This window comes from Botryllus schlosseri, chromosome 15 (assembly GCF_051294905.1).
Source record: "Botryllus schlosseri isolate E-star chromosome 15, Bs_hap1, whole genome shotgun sequence".
Lineage (NCBI taxonomy): Eukaryota > Metazoa > Chordata > Ascidiacea > Stolidobranchia > Styelidae > Botryllus > Botryllus schlosseri.
In genome coordinates, this window is record NC_137250.1 from 16,420,438 (window position 1) to 16,437,789 (window position 17,352).

Genomic DNA, 17,352 nt, shown 5'->3' on the forward strand with positions numbered 1-17,352 from the left:
GGCGAACCCTCATACTTGCTGAGGGTATTTACAACTGTCACGTGTATTTATAGCGAACCTGGACGCTATTCTGGGAGAAAATTCCAAAGCTGTGCTCGCTTCAAGAATCTTTAAGACGTTTGATAACATTTCAACATCTTTGGTGTATTGTTCGCTATGATTATTGCGTCGTTAATGACAAAGTGGTTTACGCCTAATTGTACAATTCCATCAATAGCTTTCTACAATAAATAGGATAATTGAAATGAGACCAAACTTGAATTGTTCAAATACGTCCCATTGTCATTCAACCTCCTTGAAAAAACATCCGTATTGTTCATGTTATTCTCGTGATCAGTGAGATCACGGATCATTCAGATTTTACTATACCCAATACCCACTTCCGTCATTGTACAGCGTGGATTCTACAGTTAAGTCAATACTGAAGACTTATTCACTGTCACGTTTCGACAAACTGTGTCATAAGAGACGATGTCTAATCGACGTCAGATGTTCGTACATTGTGCAATGATAGAGCAGGAATTGAGAACACCTTCGCGTATTTTTAGCCAGGAATGAACGGATGATGTCAACAAACGTAATAGGCGATAGGTTGTTAACGATTGGACGATGATGACGAATTAGCTACCACTCCCCACACTTCCACCTATATCCTCTCTGCAACGCATCACAGTCATATGGCATATAAAGGGGCCCTGCTCTATAAATATGATGTGGTCTCGAATTAAAGTTGAAATCGTGAAAAAAAAGCATTTTAGCAGCAGCGATTTTCGTATGGAGTCACCGTATCCAAGCTACAGTCAAAATGTCTTCACGAGCTGTACCATTCCAATCCAGTGATCACTGCTGTTTTAAAAAATAAATATTGTTTAAATTGTGCGTAAATAGTTTCGATAAAAACACGTATTATGACCCTAAAGACGATGAGTTCCCGATATGGTCGACGTATTCGATATAGAATACTGGTTCCCAATCAACTTAGGCTATAAGTGTGCGATTTTGACAAACAAGGGGGCGGAAATTCAAAAGGGGACGAAAATGTTCGAACGTCTATTGAGATATAGGCCGGTGTATTTAATACGGCCAAGAATGCATGTGAGGTCCGCTTAATTTGCATATGATGCGAAAATCGACTAGACAAACGTCAACTCAACGGCAACTAGACGCGAAAACCTTTTTATATGTACTCTTTTCGGATCCGTAAATATGGGGGGACGAAAATTTGTGTTCAGCTTCATACGGGGGCGATGAGTCACAAAATGTTGGAAAACACTGATGTAGATCATTCGCACGGAATGGATGTTCTGATGATCGACCGTAAAAATGCTACATAATGATGTAGTCTAGGTCAAAGATATTTTTCGTCCTTTTAAGATATGGATCGGAAGCCTTTTTTGGTCGTCTTTACCCTATATTTTCAATCGTCAGTGTCAATCCATTGTGATGCCACAATTGAAGATCCGTGGCATGGCTTAAAAACAAATAAAAAACAATAGCAAACATATTTTAAACTATGGGATCATGTTTCATACATATTTGTTTTACCTTGATTTTTGTTTTAAATGCAACCCTACGTGTCTCGCTTCGTAACCCTTTGCCAAATTTCTTCGCCGTTGCGTGTTCTCGATACGATTAAGGCAGGGAAGTAAATCTAGATAGCTGTCAGCCAATGAGGAACTGTGTCTTGTAAAGTACGTGGATTAGTTACGGTAAGTTATGACACGGTACCGACGCTCAACAGACTACGTCACAATGGCGACTGAAAGGGAGTTGGTATTCTGGTAACAAACTCCACACGCAAATATACCTACGATTAAAAGTACGGTATATACACAGGTATGATGAGAATTAAACCAATTTGTCGTGTTGAAAACTCATACCATGCGTTTCATGTATCGGAATCATTCCTAGTCACCAATCTATCACTCCCCCACCGCCCAGTGCGTGATCTGAGGCAAATAAAATAGTACCGTATGTGCGAACACGTTTGAACTAGAACTTAAGTTCATACACACATTTCAACAACACTGTGGTTGTTCAAACACGAGGTTTGAAGCTGAACGATTCATTTATGGAGAGCTTTATTATCACGAGTTTGAGCTCTAGGTCTCGGGGATGTTTGAACGCGAATCTAAATTCGTTTTACACACCCTACTGTATTCTCGATGGCAGTTAAAATATCATTAGAGGGGCTATTGGGAGTCAATTATCATATAATGCGTCATAACCCCCACGGTATCACCATTATTCATGCACGTAATGTTATGTGAATTGTTACCTATATACTTGGTGTCGCATGTGGTTGATCTATTTATATACAATAATACACAGCTGCGACCAACTGTTCTCTATGGACTGATTCACAACTCATATATCCATTCCATTGTTGACATATAGCTCCTAATTCTCCATTCGAGAGACATGGTAAAGACGTATGGGTAACCATCGAATTATCGGGGCAGGAATATTAACTTTGTCCTTATGCTTAAACCTTGTCTGTGTTTTCACGCCTGGTTGGTTATATGACGCTGGGGGAAAATTCAACGGAAAAGAGGTAGCTGACGGCCTATCGCAGGGACTATTTTTGCAATTCTCTGGCAACGCTACTTCGTACGGTGAGTTATACAAACAGAGTATAAACCTACGAAGTGTGTTTTTGGGTGACTGACTAAAAAGTACGATGAATTGTAGTGGATCGCTGTTGCTAGGTTTTGAATTTTCGACAGAGCACTGATCAAACTAGTCATTGTTGGTACTCAAATGTACAAGTAGAAGCAGTTCCCTAATTTCTACCCAATTGCAAATACTATAACCATAGAAGCAAAAATGGAAGGATCTGAGAAGTGCTAAAGCGAGCAGCATTTGATGGTAAATTAAAAGGATGTGTCACGCACTTGCATAAACCAACAGTCGTTGACAGATGCTAAAATTGCAAGATGCATCTTCGAGACTAATGCAAAAACACTAATAGCGGTGGAAACAGATGCAATTTTTGAAGTAATGGTCTTTCACCATCACACAGGATCTGTGTCGCTCAGTTTTCGAAGTAATTACGAAAATATAAATTTTATTTCGCTCGTGGCCCTAGAACTCCCACAATCAGCCTCGAATTTTTCATTGTTATGGAGATTGGCATTGGGACGCAACAATGGTGTCTGGCTCTTTTTCTCTTGAGCTACTCTCTCGTTTCGCCAGACAGCATTGCTACGTCCCAATGCCAATCTCCATAACAATGAAAAATTCGAGGCTGATTGTGGGAGTTCCAGGGCCACGAGCGAAATAAAATTTATAATTTCGTAATCAGTGTAGAGTCAGCTTTCGATTGATACCCGTTTTACTAAATTTAATGCTCGGCAAGCCGGTCAAAAATGACCGTCAAATTGCCTGTAGCCAAATGGAAATTTGTGACGTGATACAATTTCACTGAGGCGTGAGTATCCTGTGTCGACACCATATAGGACACTATGTTTTAATGCTCGCGTTATTGCTGACGGCATCCTCTGATGAGAGTCAGCCGAAAAGCTTCAGAAATAATTATGAATATATTATCGAACCAGTGGTTTTTAACCGCCGGTTCCGCTGACTCCTAGAAGTACGCGAAACATTTCCAGGGGTCCGCGAATCCCCTAAATTTGCAAAATGGTTGATAACCTATTTTGTATCACGAGAATCACGGGAAAATTTCGCTTCATAAGCGCTAAAACTTCATAAGTAACATAAATGATGAAATAGTCTACTGTGTAAACTCATTTTAATTGCCAAATTGCCAATTGCCTACTCATACCAGCATATTGCTGTTTAGATACGTATTTTTCAGGGTTATGGAATAAATTTGGTTGCAAAAATCCATTTTCTCCTGTGGTATACATAAACGCTTTTCCAGAATAACTTCAAGATGAGCGGCTGGATAGAAAATACTATGCTGGACGTTATATGTTCACTAACAATCTATTCCTCAATTTTGATGTCATATATGTTGTGATGGTACCCGAAGGTGTCGTCAGAAGCGTTGCCCGTTATTATTATATTCGGCGCCAGCACCTATTTTTGTGGAAATGGATTTTCGGCAGTCGTCCATATCAAATAGACAACGCGGATTTTAAAGACACGACCGCAAAAAAGAAATTTAGCTACAGAATTAGCTTTGAAAACGTCTTCTCAATTTCTACATAAATAGCAGGCTATGATGTTATTTTCAAGAATGCTTATTTTATTGTTTTCTATCACGAGCATATTTGCACAGGACAGGTGATTGGTGCACGATAATAGAGATAAAGTTGAAGTTAAGCTTTGGGGGTCCGCGGGGGTCCGTAAAGACAAAAGGTTGAGAAACTCTGCCATAAACTATAGGGGTTGAGACTAGAGGTCGACCGATTATCGAGGCCGATATTTAGAGCTTTCCGGATTATCGATATCGGCCTATGAAGGCCGATATCGCGGCCGATATTTTATATTTTAAAAAAATTCAAAAATTTCGGAAATTCAATGCTCCGTGTTCTTAATCTCAAGCAATCGACGACGCAAAGGGCGATATATGACAGATTTTCCCTTGCAGGACGAGTTTAGCTGGGTGAGCATGCAGAGAAACTATGCTTCCTGCATTGCAATCTACCTTTTCTGGACTGATCTGCAATTCTGTATCATATTTTGCTTTTCGGGTTATCCCAAATTTCATCGAATGTGCACAATTAAGCAATAACTCAATTTCAGTTTTCTCGTTTGTTGTTCAGCTTTCTGTGGCATGGACGACTGTCATCTTGCCTAATATATAATATTTTTGGTGAAATTATTCTCTGCTCTTTCCATATTAATATCGGCATATGATATCGGTATCGGCCTTGTGAGTGAGCCGATATATCGGTATTGGTATCGGCCTGTAAAAATCAATATCGGTCGACCTCTAGTTGAGATCTTCACTCCGTCTCAAGTTTGAACTTGCATGTCCATTTGTTATTGAAAGTGAATATTGTCAACATATGGCTTGACAAGTCCCTCTTGTCGGGCAATGGCATATTTCCTTTGGAAAATCAGAAATATGTTAATAAATCGTTATTTTTCGTTTTTATAGTTCATCTGGAACCGACTGAGCTTGTCCTGCTGATATTCAGTCTGGTTGGGGATATCGTGCTTGTTACCGCTGTTATAGCGTCGATTTACGGACACACACAAAACGCAAAGCGATTTCTTGGAAAACTAGGCGGTTACCTGGGCGTGATTGGAGGTACGTGATATGAAGTCATCCGAGAGTCATGCCGCGGCCTGAATGAACTGACAACAAAAGGGGGCTAAAATAGCCATCTAAGCTATTCAAGTATAGATAGAATGTGGTAGTATATCATCAATACTACCGGAGAGGTGATTTCCAAACAGACCGAATATATTCGATGATAAGAAGGAGAATGGTTGTCCAACCACAACACTTTGGTTTATAAATATTTCTCAGCGATCGCGATCCTTTTGGCGTGGAAAAAAGAAATAGTTGTTCAGTGCAGCCTGTGACGTGAACACTTAGCATAGCATATGCCGCCACCCCTTCTTCCGTTCAAAATATAGTTTCGTGCTCAACCAATCTTTTCAACAAAAATAATTACAAATAATGCGCCTCGTCTCAGTCAGAAGTTCTATATTGTTTGCGAAATAAGCCTCACTTTATAAGAATTACAGCAAAAATAAAAGTCAAAAAAGGGTGAACAAATGTAGTGGGCAAATACAAGATCAATAGCCGCCTCAAAATTGAACTTTTCGAGCTTTCGCTGAAGCAAATTCTGCGATAATATTTTAAAAATCAAGTTTTTGAACGTAGTATCTTTCAAAAGAAAGAATCGATAGAGCTGAGAGCCGATCGTCATTCATGGTAGAACGTAAATCCGACTTTATCATTTTGAGCTTCGAGAAACTCCTCTCACAGCTCGCAATTGAAACACCAATAGTAAGACATGGTTGCAGACAGAAGCATAAATATGGTGTCGAATTAAGTAACTATGTGATTCAGCTAACCATTGAGAAACATCAAACGCAGTAGGATTACGATCAAACGTGGTGTCACTGCGTCGCACCAGCCTCTTAAATCTGCCAATTTCCACAGCTAACTCTAAAAAGTCTATCTCTACGTCCCGTGTCAACTGTGTGCTGCTTTATTTTGCTGCCCCTGTCGCAGAGCCACAACCGAGACGTGGCTGCTGTTACACTGAGTACAACACGATGCCATTGCTTCAGGCCACGTTCAGTAGAAATATATTCCTATAAGGGCCATCTCTGAATCAATTGCAATGATAACACTGGTCAACAGAATGATTTTTTTTAGGCAGACATCTGAGAGCCGTTTCTGGGGGTTTTGAGGTTGCTAATTTCGAATATCACATTAGTTTTGTGAGATTGGCTCTTTGTCAGAAGATATTTATGCCCCTCAAAAAGCCCAAAATTACTGTATTTACCCTTAAATATTTCACATGGTAGGAAGAAAAACGTAGTTTTTTCTAATTTTACACTGCGCATAAATAGCTAATTGACTATGAAGAACCCTTATGTCATTCATCAGTCATTCTATCAATATTAACATGACATAATGCGAAATATTTGTTTGTCAAAAAAGCAGTTTGTCAAGCCTAAAAATTGTACTTTTGCACACATGCATACATATTCTACTGTATTAATTGGTCATTCTACCAAGATTAAAGAGGAGTATAAAACTATAAAATTTGTCCTTGTAAGGCATAACTACAATACTCATATGCGTCTCATTTCTTTTGACTGGTAAATGGATAATTTTCCACTGAGTCAGCAAAGTGGGTATACCTAGTAACCCTATTAAACGAGAAGCTTAAATCTGGTATCTGGTATATTCGAATACCGATGAAAGATTCCAATTTCACATCAGGAAGGAGTTCACTGCATGTAATTTTCCCCAAGATGTAGTAAATAAAACTTTTAGATGATCACAAAGCATCCAACTACTACAAACAGTAGGTCCGAAAATTCGTACCTGTATCGAAAACTTGAGCACAAACATCAGCATAAAAGTTCACTTCCTGTTCGGTCATCTTGATATATTTACTGATCATCTTGTTGATTAGCAAGCGGAGAGGTCCTACCTAGACATCAGAACAACAGAAGAAAAATATCCGCGCAAATGAGATGAACAATTGAATATATTATGCCAGACCATTGCCGGATCTTTTTGAGAAACTGCACTAAATAGCTTACAGGCAAAAATCGAACAAAAAGCAACTGTGATTTAAAATATATCAATAATATTATATTCCAACTGATTATTTCAAATTTATTATAGGTGGTTGACGTAAAACTGATTGAATTAATGCCACGTTATTTGAGTATCTAGGTAAATACTTATATACATGACTGGAGTTCGATTATGTACATGATATCCATGAAAGTCTGTAACTATGATAAATCAATGACCCCTAAATATAGTGCTGTCGCTGCATTTTGATTTAAAATAGTGTTCTGTGTGTAAAAAAACAAGCAGATTGAATTTCTAAACTTTATAGTACGACTGGGCCGATTTTATATCTAGTCATTACCGCGAAAATGGGAGATTTTGGTCAAAATAGCCCCATGGGTTATCTCCACAACAAGAGTCAATTTGAAAAAACTTGGGTCATTTTCTGAATCAGCGCCCTTCAGAGCCCCCAAAACCATTCTTACTTTTTTTGCCTAAAAATAAGTGTTGACCAGTGTAATTTATTGATGTTGATGTCCATCTTTCAGCACTTCACATATTGGTCGGCCTAATTTGCTTCACAATTAAATGGGACCAGAACTCCGTGAAGAAGTTGCGAGCGCTGTGGGGCTACAGCTACGCGTTCGCCTGGTTCTCGTGGTGCTTGGCGGTCATCGGTAGCGTTATAAGCTACGGCATGCATTCAATGGCTAATACTTCGAAATGAAGCGACTAGTTCCAGTGTCGCAGAGAAATCATGAAGTGATAAAGAAAGGGGGATCGTTAAAAGTATACGCTTTCAAGCCTAGTGCGATGAATTCGAGACTTGAGTAAGCTACTACACGCCATCGTATATCATAATTTATCCCGTGTGTTATCATGCACTTCTGCAGTATGAAACTGCTTCAAGTTGATTGTGGAGCAGAGAATAAAATAATGAAATAAAATGCATCGACCTCTGACTGCACTGGTGTTGTTTGTGGCATTCATTGTCTTTGTCCACTACAATGGTCATTTACACCAGGCCGATACTCGTTATTTTTGATTTCGTAACTGCCGACTTGTAGCACGGCCCACTTCTATGCTTTGAGCGAGGAGGAGCCTAGGTAAATCTTCCACACTGGAGTCGACTTCGGTCGGACTCAAGCCCACAACTCATCGGTGTTGTAGCTGTGGATTATACCATTACGCTATATCTCGCCACACCTCTGACTGCTCTGATTTGCTCCTTAGCTTGACTCCTTGCATATATAGATATACAGCTAACATATCTATATGGAGGCCCCTATCTGCGGACCGTATATTTTAATTTCCATATCAGGGTTGTAATGACTCGAGTCATGACTCGACTCGAGTCAGACTCGAGTCACGTTTTTTTTGTGACTCGACTTGACTCGAGTCATTTTCTTGAAATGGGAAAATGACTCGACTCGACTCGAGTCAATATTTGGATTGACTCGACTTGTACTCGAGTCATTACGCATGACTCGACCCAAGTCAATGACTCGGCTTATTTTATATGACTTGAAGATGAATAGATTTGCGAATCGTAATGGCTAGTTCAACACATCTGACGAATTGTGCCGACATCGCTATTTGTCACCACTGCTTTCGTTGCACTCGTCTGATATCAGATATGCCGCCGCAAAAACAACAGACAATGGTACCATAGTGTCTTATATGGCGTCGACACAACCAAATCTCACGCCTCAGAAATTGATTCACGTCACAATTTCGATTTGGCTACAGGCAATTTGAAGGTCATTTTCGACCGGCTTGGCGAGCATTAAATTTGGTAAAACGGGTATCAATCGAAAGGTGACTCTGCACTGATTACGAAAACATAAATGTTATTCCGCTCGTGGCCCTGGAGCCCCCACAACCAGCCTCTCGAATTTTTCATTGTTTTTGAGATCGGCATTGGGACGCAATAATGCTCTCTGGCTCTTTTGCTCTTGAGCTACTCTCTCGTTTCGCCAGATAGCATTGCTGAGTCCCAATGCCAATCAGGGTAGTACCAACTACCAACCCTGCTCTCTCTCTCACTCTACAACCATTCAATTAAGCACGCTATCACTGTCAATTACTTGCGCGCATTAGTGGAAGCATTGAAAAATTCTATTTTAAAGCGTTTTGCAGTGGTGTTTGTAAATGTGAACATGATCACAACTGATTGGTCTTTGGATTGGCCTATCGGTAATCCCAAACCGTTAGGTGAAACCATCTTCTTCACATCATGCGTGTTCGATCCGAAATTTGCTTTCCATTAGCTTATGGATCTAAATTACTCAGAACAATCCCGAATTGCACTGCGGCAGAAAATAATCGATTTGATGATGACTGGGCCTGACACTCATTCATAGAGGATCACCAGCCAAGGTACAAAATCATCAGACGAAGAGGTACTAGATCCTCCGCAATCAAAGTATTTAGGACTTTTCAATTATACAAGCAAACAATCGAAGCAAAGTTCAATTGGAGCCAACGCAATGACTCAGATAGTCAAGTAATTGGAAGAGACCGATAAGCTTATGTGTAGATTTGAAAGCGATGATTCTTTGCAATTTCGGGCGACTCGAAATAATGAGTATCCTATGCTCTTCACCAGGGGTGGCCAACCTTTACAGCCAAAGGGCCACATTCGCTTGACGAACTATTGCGGGGGCCACTAGCCGCGCCAAGCGCGAAAATTTTTCGAAGTTCATAGGTCAATATCATTGTCATTTGACTATATTGCGGGCCTGCTGTATATCACTGGGCTCAGTTTTCAAGGTGTGGATTATTCGGCGCCTGAACATATCGATATCGAAAGCTTCGACCAATATGCGTCACTCATTTTGTGCCTAGGTTTCATCATAGGGATGTATATGGTGTCGACACAAGCAAATCTCACGGCTCAGTGAAATTGTATCACGTAACAATTTCCATTTGGCTACAGGCAATTTGACGGTCATTTTTTACCGGCTTGCCGAGCATTAAATTTGGTAAAACTGGTATCAATCGAAAGCTGACTACTCTGCACTGATTACGAAAATATAAATTTTATTCCGCTCGCGGCCCTGGAACCCCCACAATCAGCCTCGCATTTTTCATCGTTATGGAGATTGGCATTGGGACGCAACAATGCTGTCTGGCGAAACGAGAGATTGGTATTGGGACGCAACAATGCTGTCTGGCGAAAATCTCTCGTTTCGCCAGACAGCATTGTTGCGTCCCAATGCCAATCTCCATAACAATGAAAAATTCGAGACTGATTGTGGGGGCTCCAGGGCCGCGAGCGGAATAAAATTTATATTTTCGTAATCAGTGCAGAGTCAGCTTTCGATTGATACCAGTTTTACCAAATTTAATGTTCGGCAAGCCGGTCAAAAATGACCGTCAAATTGCCTGTAGCCAAATGGAAATTGTGACGTGATACAATTTCACTGAGCCGTGAGATTTGCTTGTGTCGACACCATATAGGACACTATGGTTTCATAGTCGGCGGTCTTTCTGCAAGCGTATACACAAGGTCGCATATGCTGAACGACGCTTTGTCTAGTAATCGCGAATATAGCTAGACTCAATCTGATACATTAGGAGTTCATTCATTTTCACAAAGGTGTAACAATATTAAAAGCAAGAAATCAAGTGACAACATGTTGCGCGAAGCGTGTAGAAAATTTTTACTTTTGATTAATCTATCGCAAATTATCCTGCTTTATTGTAGTGTACGAAGATTTACCAAAATTTGAGTGGCTCACGGATCTGCCAATGCGTCGGAACTGATATTTTGATCATCACATCTCAATCACCAATCACCAATCATCACCAATGGATGCGGGTTCGAGTCCGACCGAGGTCGACTTCCGAATTCCGATATCTAAGTGATGGAGGTTTACCTAGGCTCCTACTCGCCACCTCATCCGCGTCAGCGGTGTCTTACAAAAGCCTAGAGGTGGGACGTGCTATAAGTCGGCAGCTACGGAAAATAAGAAGAATATCGGCCTGGTGTAAATGACCATAGTAGTCGACAAACACCATGAATACCCGAAAACCAACAAACAAACATCTCAAGTGTTGCGGCCAGACTAATCAAATTTTTGGTTGGCTTTGCAAGTTCACGATTCATGCAACTCATTTTTGATAATATTACTAATTTCGGAAATTACCTCGCGGGCCACATGTGGCCCGCGGGCCACTGGTTGGCCGGCCCTGCTCTTCACTATGGTTCAAAAATGCTTATTAATTCCTGCATCTAGTCTTGTGCACCAGTGCAACGTGTATTCAGTAGAGCTGGATTTATTCTAAGGCCATGCCGCTCTAATATATCTGAGGATCTCCTTTCCACTTTGGTATTTTTAAAGTGTAACTCATCATTGATGTGATATGTTGTCTGTGAAAACACACAATACCACCTGTCTGTTTGAGGTTTTGTTAGGTATATGCATTGTGCACGTGAGTAATAATGAATGGCTAATGCTGCATGATGTTTGTAGAATAGGACTGTTCAAAAGTAACTTCTTTTTTGTTTTACTCGGTGGCTAATTGATTACGTTGCATAAAAAGAACATTGAATCTAGCTCAATTTTAAAAAGAAGAATCAATGATATGATAGGAGAAAATTTTGGATTTGAAAATAAATGAAGTATTTTTAGTGAGAAATTCTTTCATATAATATATTTACATAGTAGTAGTAAGCCGACTATTTTTTCATATCCAAAATATTCTACTCTAATAACTTCATTTCTTCTAGTTGGAATTTGCTATGAATCATATTTTTACACAATGTAACAATATCATGAGATAGCCGGTAAAAGTCGAAAATCTCTATTTGTAATTAATCTAAAATTTTCTTTCATAGCATTGCTTTCTACTGGTTGAAATTGAGCCAAATTTGATTTTTTTCGGGCAATCTAACAATTTTAAGGAGTAGCCGGTAAACTTGAAAAAATGTTTTCGAACAGCCCCATTGTACAATTATTTCTCCAATGCTGATGCTGCGATGTAGTCTGTAATGTAATTGGGAAAACCTTAAGTAATATCAAAAGGTATCTGTTTTTTGTCACTGCACAATGCACATCGCTGCATGCACGCTTTTACAGCATGCTGGCTTGGTGTAAATACCTCTACATAAACATGCATCTGCTGATTCTCTATCAGCTGGCATCTCCGTGAATTCGTTGGTTATCTATCAGCAATTTATGAGCTATCGTCGATGTGCTTATCATAAAAACTGCATGAATGCTTGAATTGGTGATGTATCAGACTGACAAGACAGATATTTGATTTTACGTTCTAACTTAGTGAAGTTATCTGTAGCATCGGTAAATGAGGCCAGGAACTGTCCGTTAACTGCCTAAAGAAACACGTGCCAAAACTCTGATTGGGAGAAAATGAGCGTGTTTGCCAAGCTAGGAATTCGATATCACCCAAGCAGGATTGAAAACATGAGCTGAACATGACTTCAATACTGTGACTTGGACTCGACTCGAGTCATAACACTATGACTCGGACTTGACCCTTTAAACGGTGACTTGGACTCGGACTCGAGTCATTGATGAATTGAAAATGACTCGACTCGACTCGAGTCAAAACCACAAAAGTAAGATTGACTCGTGACTCGGAACCATGTGACTTGGTTACAACCCTGTTCCATATAACTTCGTACATATATCTTCATGCTGTTAATCTTTTTCACAATGCTGACTCCGCCCCGCACAAACTTAGTGAATGGTAGGTCCGCTTTAGCAGCCGCTAGGAGTATTATATCTATATGAGATTTTCCATGGCTTCTAAAACCTTATATCCTCCTTCCAGTCAGAGGTCTCGCGGTTTGGTTGAGTACCATGAAACACTCTCTCTTTTTTTATCCCTTAATATATAATTTTTTTATCCGGTAATATATAATAATAGTTATTGTTGTTGTCATCATCTGTTTTGCCGCCGTCTTATCGAGCCATAAGTTGCGGTCGACTTCTAGGGGAGACATTGGTTTCGTGTTGGCGATTTTACAGTGCTTCCGCGGTATAGCATACAGCATATAATTTGCGCAATGGGAACACGGTAAAGACACTACTATAGTTATGACAATATTGAAGAGAGCATATATAACATATATGGTAAATAAAAAGAGAATGTAAAGAGTAAATTATTTTAAGAGTGTGAAGGCCTCTTATATTTATTCCGGTCATAAAAAGTTAATTAAAGAAATAGCATCCGATAAACTGTGCGAATCCAAGCACCTATGTTCGTCCTCATGTCTACACTTTTTGGAAAAAGTGATTGCATAATTGATTAAATTAAGGAAAGTATATATGGACTACATATCGAAATATCATAAAGACTAAATCAAGGCAACAATTCCTCCAATCAATGCCAGGCAGAAAGAAGCCCACCCGAGAGCGAAGCTATATCCCCATGATATCAAAAAGAAGTCAACTGCTGCTATTCGCAGTCCTGTATAAACCGCCATGCCGATCATGATGGAAACACCTGCAAAAGATAACCTAGAATCAATGGCAATCGCTGAATGTGCTTCTCTATATGATTGTTGAAACGAGACACGAGATAGCCTACTTATTTCAGAACCTACGTTAAAATCTCCGTGCACTTAAAATCTGTTATTCTAATTACTATCTTTATTAAGACAGCGTATTTTCAACGACCATGCACTGTTAATGTGGGAATGTAATAGTGATATCGTATCACTCAGAAATACATATTATCGTCTGTCAGTATATGGTGGTCCTGGTAGGTCCGATAGATGTGGTTGCACCCTTTGTTGTCTTCAACCACACGCTGGCTTCACACCTTATAGAGTTTGTAGAATTTGGATTCCGGAGTGATTCAGCTTGTACTGAGTTTATATAACTTGGGTAATCGTGTGAAATTCAGGTCGATATATGGACGTTAGGGTTGTCCATAATTTGGAAAGTTTCAAAATCGATCCGTATCCATGTCTCATTTTATAGATTTCAAATAACGTCAATGAGCCTGCAATAAGCTCACAGGAAAGTCGTTAAGATTTGTCTAAAAGCGATTCAACGTAGATGCCATAGAGTGGGCGTATCAGCGGCCATAGAACGGCGAGAAGACTAGTAATCACGAAATTATGGCGCTTAATTTGTTAATCAGCTATGCTTGAATGATCACGACGGCTTGCTGATTATGTGCTTGTAATAGCTCAAGAAGTTTGCTATAATCTATAGAATGAGTCATGGATATACATCATTTTTGAGATTTTCCAAATTATGGACAACCCTAATGGACATTGCATTCGCAGTAAAATCAAGTTATGTAGCCACATCGGTATTATTGTGTGCACGGGGCTCTACGTCAATGGTTATTTGACATCCGCCCGATGTTTACACGGGTTATGCCTGGGACGCCGACTTGCAGCTATGGATTGTGCTTATAATGAATATAATTCCAAACACAAATGTTTGAAAACAGGCCGCTTGTTAATGCATGTGTTTATTGTTTGTGACCTCCAATATATGAAAAATGAGATATATAGTAACATTCACCTTTTATGACGCAATATAGGTACCATTGCAGTGTTTCTTAACCGGTGTTCCACGGAACACTAGGGTCCCGCAAACCATTTTCAGGGGTCCCGCGAAGATCAAGAGACAATATGATTTGTGATGATACGTCAGTCTTTGCCAGCATAGGTTACAGGTAATTAGGCCTGATTAGTAGTCGAATTGCATCTGCTGTGGTGGTGCGTCGCGTACAATGGCGTATGCAGGCGTGGTGGGGGTGGATTGTGTTAGATTTTTGTTTTTATGACTCATCGAAAATTTGGGGTTCCGCAAAGGCTTGAGGATTAGCGTAAGTGTTCCGCGGGTTAGTGAAGGTTAAGAGCCCCTGTACTGTTGCAATCTCACTTTGACTGTGGCAGCAAATAACGTGATTTTCCATAGTGCATTGGTAACCTCACCAGCTAAAATTCCCATGACGCCAGCTAACTTCTCGACCAAGCCGACTGGATCCGTAGCAGATGCGACGGCGGCCGCCACGATAGCAACAACCAGCAAGACGTCCGCGATGATGCTGAACGCGAAGGCGGCATTTTCTGCGGCAGCGCGGACAACTGACGGATGAAAAACCGTGTTAGTTCTGTTCGTACCAGGAAGTTGCAGGAGTGAAGTACTTACTTTCAACCGCAGTTGATCCCGTTAGACCCTGAAATAATCCGACGGCAGCGTTAGCGCTGTACAGCCACCCCGGAGTGGCGATTGCGATAATGTTGGTCGCCAAGGCAGCGACGAAAAAGACAATACCTATGATGTGACCGACGCCCATTACGTTATCAGATTTGGAACAGATCAATCTATACACAGAACAATGGTTCGATCGGATCAAAAGGTATAATTAGCTTTCGATTTCGTAATCGGTATGGCGCGGGTGCAAACTCTTATGATATCGTACCGGAAACTGCTTCGCTCACGCGAGTGTAGGCCTACTGTACACCAGTACGTCCCTTGCATCCATTTCTAATTCTATCTGAAACTTAGGCATACCCCGGTTTTGGTTATCATGATGTGAAAGAGAGAGAGAGTCTTTATTTTCATCCAACCAAAATACATAACACACGGCAGTGATGGTGGTACAGAAAATATGCTTGCACAGTATTCGGTATTAGATAGGAATGATCGATAAAACCGTGACCATGATGTGAATATATTTATTAAATTTCAATTCAGGTTCCGTCGCCCAATATACTTATGAGAATTATCCGTAACATCGAAACTTCACGTTCATCGTTTCCGCTCGTGGTATGGCATCTCGGAAACCTCACTAGGATGAATGAGCACATGGCCATGATTTTTGAATGAGCTTGTTGACTGCTAAAGCAATTGACGTTCTTGGATACTCTATAGATTTTAGTTGAAATTGTTCTCGGAACGCGAGTTCCCTCGCAGAAGTCAGCGAATGGTTATAAATCACTGTTATCAACAAAATTTCTTTGTCCGATTACAAACTACCATTAGCACCCTCAATGCGACTATTGCTGTTGATTCGATTCGGCGTGCCTGATTCGAACCACAGTACACGAATAATTGGTTTGAATTAATTTCGGATCAGTGATTCGTTTTACCCACGCCATTCTACCCTCGCTTGTTTGAAAGCACTCTTTTCAACGCGGACACACGGTAAACATGTTACCTACCCTTTAAAAGTCAGTTACAATATTCACTACGATTAGCCTATATAGCAATATCTTACTTGTTACCACCGCACATACTTCCGTAGTTGGAAAATTGTAAATGGGCCTACATGTTTCTATTGTAGATTACCCCACACGAAACCTCATCACTATACTGAGAACCGCTTGCAAAGCTACTGTCTGGCCATATAGAGGTGTCCACAGTTTATGAAGAACCCGCTATTCTGGTCGTCACCTGATCCTTACCGGACTTCAGTGGTGTGAAAGATTGAATGATTTTCTCTATAGTCTATAGATCTCCAGATTATTTGCATGAATCTATTTATGTTGGACTATTCATTACACCTAAGCTTCTCGTTATACTAGGAATACTTTGCAAAGGTGTCTTGACCTTAGTGAGTTCTTTCGTCGATTGTTGACCGTTCGACATCTCGATTATTTTGGTGTCCCCTATTGTTACGTTGATAAAAGCACATTAGTCGACGCCTAACGCACAAATCTTCCAGAGCAAATACTTTATTCACGTTTATTTTAGTTCATATCAATGCTGGCATATGTTGGAATTCATCGAGTCGCAGTCCATCCCCATCGGTCAAACATCCGAAACTATGAAGCTACACTCATTTGTTTCTATGGGTCGATATGAGCTTATTTTATGACTGTACTATTCATCGTTGGAAATTATTGTTTGAGAAGGTGCTAACTCCTGAATGGTTCTGATTCGTCTATTAAACACTAACGTGGGCACGAACTTACGACGTAGCAAGCAATACCAATTCCAAGTAAATGCAGGACTGTACGATTAACACGTCTACCTACCTATACATATATATTATGGTTTGTAGATCCTACAATCCCTACTTGCAGGACCGTAACCGCCGCACCCCAAACCAATTGGGGCGGCGAGCTCGAAATGACCCCAAAATTAGTTCGTAAATCAACATGAAATATACAATATTTTCACGTAGAATTATCAAACTCGATATATTTTCCGCGCTTTAGTGTCGCTTCGTGTTTT

The 17,352-nt window shown here is 40.2% G+C and overlaps 2 protein-coding genes and 1 long non-coding RNA gene across 4 annotated transcripts; 1 reads left to right on the forward strand and 2 right to left on the reverse strand.

Annotated features, from left to right (window-relative positions):
* Nucleotides 1-2,353: 2,353 nt before the first annotated feature.
* On the forward strand, nucleotides 2,354-16,424 carry LOC145457523 (uncharacterized). Of its 2 annotated transcripts, none has more exons than XM_080335745.1 (3): nucleotides 2,354-2,615; nucleotides 5,069-5,221; nucleotides 7,729-8,142. In XM_080335745.1, the coding sequence occupies exons 1-3, from the start codon at nucleotides 2,435-2,437 to the stop codon at nucleotides 7,905-7,907; spliced, it is 513 nt and encodes a 170-aa protein (XP_080191871.1). In that variant the 5' UTR covers nucleotides 2,354-2,434; the 3' UTR covers nucleotides 7,908-8,142. The 2 variants fall into 2 exon arrangements, with proteins under 2 accessions (XP_080191871.1, XP_080191872.1); XM_080335746.1 differs by lacking the exon at nucleotides 7,729-8,142 and adding an exon at nucleotides 15,871-16,424 and having other exon boundaries at nucleotides 2,394-2,615.
* Nucleotides 9,923-10,964, reverse strand: LOC145457531 (uncharacterized). Its single transcript, XR_013920916.1, has 2 exons — nucleotides 10,648-10,964; nucleotides 9,923-10,023 (listed from the first exon to the last, which is right to left on the reverse strand). It is a non-coding gene; the product is annotated as an uncharacterized LOC145457531 (long non-coding RNA).
* Nucleotides 13,137-16,425, reverse strand: LOC145457524 (uncharacterized). Its single transcript, XM_080335747.1, has 4 exons — nucleotides 16,394-16,425; nucleotides 15,322-15,497; nucleotides 15,105-15,257; nucleotides 13,137-13,654 (listed from the first exon to the last, which is right to left on the reverse strand). Exons 1-4 carry the CDS (start codon nucleotides 16,408-16,410, stop codon nucleotides 13,506-13,508), a joined length of 495 nt encoding a protein of 164 aa, XP_080191873.1. The 5' UTR covers nucleotides 16,411-16,425; the 3' UTR covers nucleotides 13,137-13,505.
* Between the last annotated feature and the right edge of the window lie 927 nt (nucleotides 16,426-17,352).